Consider the following 8,336-nt stretch of genomic DNA (forward strand, 5'->3'; position numbering starts at 1 on the left):
TATTCTTCAACATTTAACAGGCATTTCATTTGTCTCTTACACATGTCAAAAACTGGGATCCAATAGGACTTGTTTCAGCCTGGCAGGTGCAACAAATATAAACGGTGTTCGCGCCACTAAACCGGTGGTCGGTGATAACAATGAAGGAGTGTCAACATCATCACACATTTGGAGATTCCACCGTGTTTCGGTCGGGTTGTCGCTTGACTACGGCTAACACGAATACAAGTTCCTGTGAATGGTTTTATTGATCAGTGTTTTTATTGACTACGGCTACGGGTTGTCGCTTGACAACGATGTTTAGGCTCTCATGCTTCCATTCAACTGTTCATTTTTTGAAACCGAAGGTTAGCATGCATGCTAGTTTGGTTTATTGATTCTATATGGTTCATTGGTTTCGGCTCGCGGTGGGAAATGGGCTAACTCGGGCTGGCTGGGTAAGGGTCAAAACGGGTCGGGTAGAACATGGTAGTATTCTTATTCTGTTATACACTTTTGTAAGCCTGACAAACTGGGTTGATTGGATGGGGCTGGGTGACATGTCAAAGCGGCTTATGAGAAAAATGAGTTCGGGTTAAAACAAGCTGTTTAAAACAAGCATCAATTTAGTTTTGTCCAAATCTACCCGTTCTTTGAAGAATGAGCAATGTTTGCCACATATACACTAACGTGCCAAGCAGATTGCCCTGGATTGAATTGACTAGAAATATTTTATATCCCAATATTTTATATGCTATGTTTATAGTTTTTTTTTTTTACTAACAATTTCTTTTCTTGAGTAAAACAATTTAGCAGGTTCTACTTTGGGTAACTCTGATTATATGTTCAACTCATTTGATTTGTTTCTTTTTGAACTGACATGAACGAAGCATGTTTGTGTTTGTTTGTTTAACTCTAACCTAACAAACGATCCAACACGAACAATTAAACGGATGGGGTTTTCTTGTTCCTGTCCGTTCATTATGAAAATGAACATGTTCGATCATTAACAATATAAACGAACGGTTCATATAGTGAACAAATGAACAAGTTACGTGAAGAACAATATATTGGGCCTAGAAAGTTATTAAAACTATATTAAGCTGAGATAGGCAAAAGTTTTTTTAATGAATATATTAACAAACATAAATGAACGAACTTAAACAAACGTAAAGTAAAAACCATAAACAAATTAACATAAATGAGTGTTCACGAACATAAATGAATGAATGTAAACTTGTCATCATGAACATACATGAACGAACGAACGTAAAGGAGTTCGTTCCTTTTACGAACTGTTTGGTTCATAACTTCATATACAAGCCTAGACCCATCAGGTAACAGGTTGAAATTCCAACCTCTAGTTTACTGGTTGGATATCTCTGTATGCAGAAAACAGTCCAATTGCCCACTGAAACAATGCAAAAAACACTGGAAGATCACAACACAAACAAACCTACTAAAGATCCTGTCATTTCCAAAAGAGTTCAGGAAGGCAATAATGCGAATCCAATTCTGTCGACAGCGGGTCAAGACCAGAAACCCGTAGCGCTTAAAAGCACAAATGACACTGACAGTGAACATGGTCACAACACCAGGGTAATCAGGAAGTGCGCGTCAGTAGGAACCGGCCTCGCAGCCTATCAAGATGTGACATCTGGCGAAGACTCGTATTCTTCTCACGGTAATCGTAGTGGAGACGAGTATCACAATGCTAGAGCTTCGGTTTCCCCTCAATTAAGCTCAAATTTGGTTCATAATACATCAGATATGTCACCAGATCGCCTTTCTGGCACATGTAAACCATGCATCCCTCACGCGTTTGTGAAGTCAAGCTCGTTGCCACATATGCATTTGACCAACACCAATGAAGTTGATAAACCGGTTGATAATGATAGTGTAGATCATGCTGACAAAAGTGATGGTGACGGTGATGAAGCGTATGACTATGCTGGCACTGCAAAAGACTGGATCGTCCCAGGGGACGAACCTGGGAAGGGTAAAACCGTTCATGAAGAATATTCAGGTAGTCAATGGGAGGAAATGCCTACTGAGGATTTTAAAATAAGACGGGTCGAGAAATGGGTTATGGATCTCCAGCATTCTTCTTCGTTGGATGAAGCCGACACGCTTACAGACCTTGATCACCAAGGGCAAAATGGGAAAAGTAAAAACAATATCTTGGATTCCATACCCGCTTCAAAAACAGATGCTAAGTCGGTTCTAGGTATGGATGCTGCTAAAAGATACATTTCTTCTTTGAACCCTGCAGCCACAACGGCTCAGCTTGTGAACCATGGGTTGGTTGTGGTCCCGTTTTTGAGTGGTTTCGTTAGCCTCCGGGCTCTTAATCTGTCCGGGAATTCGATAGGTTTGAACATGTTTCTTCTCATTTTGATTGTTAATATTTAAGTGTTTGTTTATTAAAGATGTTTTGTGTTCACAGTGAAAATCACAGTGGGTGCACTTCCTCGCGGGCTGCATATTTTAAATCTGTCGAAGAATAGTATTTCCACCATTGAAGGGCTTCGCGATCTCACAAGACTGCGTGTAGTTGATCTTAGCTACAACCGAATTCTCAGAATCGGGCATGGTATGCAGTTTTTCTATCGGTCTATATGTTTCTTGTAAGTTTATTAAAGTTATCAAATTTAATTCTACGGGTGTCAAGCGTGTCAGGTTGACTCGTTGGGGGTTAAATTGTTTGACCCGATCACGACCCATATATTATATGTGTAAAAAATATCAACATTAATCCGTACATACTTAGAGTCGTGTAACCTGAACATGACCCATTTAACCCATTTATCTTAACATGTTAAACGGGCTAGCGGGTGATAACCAAGATGTGCACATGTTTTTCCGGGTTATAAAAGAACGCATGAATGATTAGTGGGCCGACCTGCTTAACCCGTTACCTGTTTAACTAAACGGGTTAACAGGTCAACCCGAATACGACCTATTTAACCCACTTATCTGAATGTGTCAAACGGGTTGGCTGGTGATAACCTTGTTGTAACGGTGTTAAATTAGGTTAGCAGGTTGTACAAAAATGTGCTAAACGGGCCACAAATGGGTTAAACAGTTCAAGTCAAAATGGGTTGGTGGCTGATAACCAAGTTGTAAAATTGTTAATCGAGTAGGTGGGGGGTTGCAAAAAATGGGCTAAACGGGTTAGCGGTTTCACCTGTTTAACTAAATGGAAGGCGAATCTAAACACGGCCCGCTTAATTAATCAGGTCAACTGAACACGACCCACTTTTAAGGGTTATCTATGCAACCAAGAACCCGTTTAGTTTCGTGTCATCTTCTGGTCGTGCCATAAATTTCCGCCCCTAACTGTGGACATATGGGTGCTTGAAGGTCTGGCGTTATGTTCTTCGCTGAAAGAACTATACTTGGCCGGAAACAAAATAAGTGAGGTGGAGGGTCTACATCGTCTCCTGAAATTAAGCGTGCTGGATCTGCGTTTCAACAAGCTCTCTACCACGAAAAGCCTAGGGCAGCTTGCGGCGAATTACAGCTCCTTACAAGCCATCAGTCTAGAGGGCAACCCTGCCCAGAAAAACATAGGAGATGAACCACTAAAGAAATTTGTTCTTGGTCTTCTACCTAACATTACTTACTTCAACAGAAAATCAATTAAATCTGGTGCTGTTAAAGACTCGACTGACCGAGCTGCCCGGCATGGGATAAGGTCAGAAACCAAGAAGTCAACACATGGAAGGAAAAGTCAAGGGGTGAGCGGTCGGGGGCGGCATGTGAGGCTGCCGCCAAGCGGGGTTAAGGCGGTTGGTGATAGACATCAGTTTCCTGATGCGAGTAGTCAGCTTGTGAGTTCCAGGCCGGATTCTGCGATGCGAAGAGCTCATAGTGAAGGAATGCTAAGAGCGATTTGAGATGGAGGAATGAAGAACATAAAGACTTTGATTCGGGTCGTCTATTCAATATTTTAGATCTTGCTTGTTTAATATGATATGCATGATCATTGGAAATTTTTATTGGTTAGTTTGCGAACACATTTTTTTTGTCGGATTTTTAAGTTTGTTTATTTGTTTTATACAACCAAGCATTGAATGCATACAATCAATGGTGCATAACAATGCATTACAAGTACATATGAAACAGTTTTAGTGTAAAGTGATATTTGTTTCTTATTTTTTTATGTTTTAACTAGAAGTGTTCACTAACACATTAAGGTTCAACAAATCGATCATCTCTCCATTTGACATCTTCGGTAGTTCACAATTTGGCTTCCTGATTTCCAAATACTCTTGCACAAACCACTTAACCACCCTACTCAGTTCGTCCTTAAACGTGTCATCGTTTAAAATTAATGTTCATGAGCTTTGATTAATCGAGCATAATGAAGTACAAATCACATACTTTTTTTTAATTGTTAAACGCTTTATCAGTAGAGATAATTGAGAGGGTCGAAGTGTTCAAAGAGTTTTGATGGAGTACGCCGGCTTACCCCGCATATGGCCGGCCCTTGAAGGAGATCAATGATAATGATCAAATTGTTTATTATCGTAATCGGTTAATTTTATTGTTGGTTTATCCACCACCCCTTAATTCTATTGTTGGTTTATCCACTATCCCTTAATTTAAGTTTTCAAATTAGTATTTGATTATAAGTACTTTTACAGTTTTACGTGTAGTAACCCGATAGTTGTTTGGTTATCGAGTCTACTTGTGTAAGTTAACAACTTTCTCTTCAAATTTGAAATGATGGATGGTAACTTGGTGCTTTTAAATGAGCCAATCACTCAATTTTGGTCAACAAACATGAGTTCTATTGCTACTACACATGCATCAATAGTTTTTCTTGATCATACATATACAAGCTATTTTAAGAAGAAATACAGTGAAGATGGAATAAAACTAAACCATGATACACTATAAAAGATAAACTTAAATTCTAGAAAAGATGTTAGGTCCTTTTTTTGTTTATTTTAGTCTTTTGTATTGGTGATTATGTAATGGGCCATTTTGTTTACTTTGTGTATTTTAGGCTCAAGAGAAAAAGTGTAAAGAAGCCTATTGGGCATTTGATGTATCATATTTCTCATGCATGCTAAGCATGACATGAGAGAAATAGGGTGGTTCATAAATCAAATAGAAAATCTTTTGTTAACTCTCAAGCTCTCTCTCTCTTTTTCTCTGTAACCATCCGAAAATAACATCTCAAGATCCGAGACCGCTTAGGTGGCTTAGTGTGATTTCCGCTAGCACTAAGCTCAGTTGATCCAAGAACATTGTTAGATCCACCCACGTTGGGACCTACAATTGGTATCAGAGCTTCGGCTCACTAGTTGAGGGTTTTTGGATCACAACCTTGGGTTTTGATCTTGAGAAGAAGAAAACAAGTGTTTTTGCAAGAAAAGTTCACAAATACAACAAAACAAGAAAAATACAAAAAGAATCGGCAAAATCTTCATAAAAAATATCTTAGAATGTGTTCTTGGTAAAGATAACAAGTGTTCAAGTTCTAGATCTAAACGTTTTAAGCTCAGAATGTAAGGCCCCGCTCCCGGTAACCCTACTTTGGCGTTGGATTTACTCATAAACACAGTTCTAAAATCAGAGTTAATTAAAACTTTCGCTGAATAATTAAACATTCACCATCATATTACAAAAACAACAATTCTTGTCTCAAACAAAGCTGAATTGTTTTAACATAACATCACAATTCATAACACTTCTATTCCAAGATGCCAGTCTCTCCAGTCCCTGCCATGTGTCCCTCCTCACGCCAGCTGCCTCAGCCTATTTGCCTGCATGCATACTAAAAGTCAGCTATGCTGAGTTGGTTCTAGTTTAACACTTTACAGGATTATTCTTACACATTCTTTCATTTACATACAAATATTATTTGTACCACTCTTACATTATTCTTACACATTCTTACAAACATACAACTATACATACATTCTTGCACAGATATTATAAGGGTCTGCCACCCGACTTCTTGCAACGATATCGTACAGTCGGCCACTCTATTCTTTCCCAGGTATTAGAAGGGCCTGCCACCCTGACTCTTACTTCACATTCCTCCTAGATTCTTACAATCATGTAAAGTTAAACAACTAACATATGCAAGTTCTAACATCTTTCTTTCATTCTTACATTAATCATTAGCATTAATCACATAATTATATATAAATCTTTCTTTCATTCTTGCATTAATCATTCACTTAAGCACATAAGTATACATATTACTTATTCTTATAAGTATGCACACAACCCCGAAAACATCTCAAAGAGGAATGGGGCTAGAACTCACCTGAGACGATTTCTCTTGCCGTTAATGGTAATGCCCTTCCTTAGCTGTGCACGGCTAACTGTACAATACATTACGCTAGTCAATTAACCATTACTACTACTTCTTACATCTAAGTTAATGAAACCCTCAACTAACGGGGGTCCGGGGGCAGCGCCCCTGGTAGCAGGGTCTAGGGGCGGCAGCCCCTAGCAAGGTCCAAGGGGCGGAGCCCCTGGCTAGGGTTAAGCTGCCAGGTCAGCTCGGAAAAATTTTATTTTCGTTAATAGGTCCTTTAGCAAAAACGAATCAGAAAATGAATCGGGTCACATTTTAATAACAACTTAAACAATTTCGCATGGGAGGAATTTCGCATAGAATTTCGCTTCGCATAACTTTTTCGCTTCTCATAGCTGAACGAAGCGTAATACCTGTTTCGCTTCTCATGGATGAGCTAAGCGAAATACCTGTTTCGCTTCTCATGGCTGAGCGAAGCGAAATACATGTTTCGCTTCTCATGGCTAAGCGAAGCGAAATACCTGTTTCGCTTCTCATGGCTGAGCGAAGCGAACTACCTGTTTCACTTCTCATTCCTGAGCGAAGAGAAATTCCTTCCTTTCTTCGTTTTTACCATTTTAAAGCCATTTTACTTCGTGACTCTTCCTTAGGACCCGATTTTACCCTTTTTATGGGTTTTGGGTTGTACCAACTTTGTATACCCGTGTTTCTCATAGTCCAGACGTCACTTTTTTGTCCCATAACATACCCGTGAGGTTATAACTCACCAAGTTTATGTTTTTCTTACCTCTTACAACCCGATCTACTAAGATATTGATTTGCATGTCGAAATCACCCACAAAACTTAACCTTGTTGGCCAAAACTCACCTTTGGCTTCGGGTTCGGTTCGGATCTGGACAACTCGAGGATCTGGACGTGTTCTTGTTGTTTGAAGACACTTGAACGCCAAGATCTTCCTTACTTTAGCTCGGATTCAGATTCGGGTCTTGAGAGAGAGTATGTGTGTGTTCTAGGGAGTGTGTGTGTTGTGGGAAGAAAATGGTGAAAGGACCGGGGGGGATGGCCTTATATAGAGGGTTGTGGACCCCACCACCCACTTCCTTTACCAAACCCAATCCTTATCCAAACACTTAACACACGACTAATTTAACAACACACAGTTAACAACAAAACTTTCCGTTATTTATTATTTAACAAAAGTTGGATGTTACACAGAAGGGGTAAGTTTGGTGTTACGGGTTGATTGAAGATTGTTAAAATTGTTAAGTTAATGTTTTCACTTCTCAGGACATCAAAATCAGTGTACCTACATTTGACATTGTACTGACAAGTTAGGTGGAACAGATCCCTAGAAAGATTGCTTCTAGAAAACTGAATTTTTTTCGCATCAAAGAGTTTTTCGCTTCTCATGAAGCAAGTTCGCTTCGCTTGAACCCATTTCGCTACGCTTGAAAATATTTTGCTTGAAACTGTTTCGCTTCGCTTGAAAACATTTTCGCTTCTTTTGGAAACTTTTTCGCTTCGCATAGAACTTTTTCGCTTCGCTTTACTGTTCACTTTTTCGCTTCGCTTCATTTTTTCTCTTCGCTTAGTTTTTCGCTTCGCATTCTTTTTCGCCTCTCTCATTTTTCGCTTCGCATCACTGTTCCTTTTCGCTTCGCTTGAGACATTTTTTCACGCGAAAAAGTTGTCTGTCTTGATTCTTAAGCTGTTTGAAGGTCGCTAAGTGTTTGAGACTACTGAAATCATGTCAAGCACGGATTCTGAGCTGTTGAAGGGGTATTTGTTGTTGGAAAACCAAGTGGGAACACCTACAAAGCCACCAAAGTATATGACCCTGGATGATAACTTTGCAGACTTCAAATGGAGATTCATGAACTATATTTCATTGACTGAGATTGATTTGATGAGATGTTTTGAACAAGGTACTCATGTTCCCGTGACTCGCACTGATGCTGGGGAACAACTCAAGACTCCTGAAAACTATGATCAAGCCGATAGGGACCTGTTAGCACAAGACAAGAAAGCCTATCTCATTTTAACTGTTTGCCTTTCAAATGAGATCACTGAAACTCT

The 8,336-nt window shown here is 39.4% G+C and overlaps 2 protein-coding genes across 2 annotated transcripts; both read left to right on the top strand.

Moving 5' to 3' along the window:
• The first annotated feature begins 1,398 nt into the window (after positions 1 to 1,398).
• Positions 1,399 to 2,458, top strand: LOC143564586 (uncharacterized). The gene has a single exon (XM_077051815.1). It carries the CDS (start codon positions 1,399 to 1,401, stop codon positions 2,389 to 2,391), a length of 993 nt encoding a protein of 330 aa, XP_076907930.1. The 3' UTR covers positions 2,392 to 2,458.
• Positions 2,413 to 3,989, top strand: LOC143564587 (uncharacterized; the record flags this gene model as incomplete). Its single annotated transcript, XM_077051816.1, has 2 exons — positions 2,413 to 2,572; positions 3,343 to 3,989. Coding segments are annotated over 2 exons (696 nt in total), but the record flags the coding sequence as incomplete, so codon positions are not given.
• Between the last annotated feature and the right edge of the window lie 4,347 nt (positions 3,990 to 8,336).

Source organism: Bidens hawaiensis, unplaced genomic scaffold (genome assembly GCF_021521415.1).
Source record: "Bidens hawaiensis isolate Kalapana, Puna unplaced genomic scaffold, B.hawaiensis_p1.1 tig00022042_1, whole genome shotgun sequence".
In the NCBI taxonomy this organism is placed as follows: domain Eukaryota; kingdom Viridiplantae; phylum Streptophyta; class Magnoliopsida; order Asterales; family Asteraceae; genus Bidens; species Bidens hawaiensis.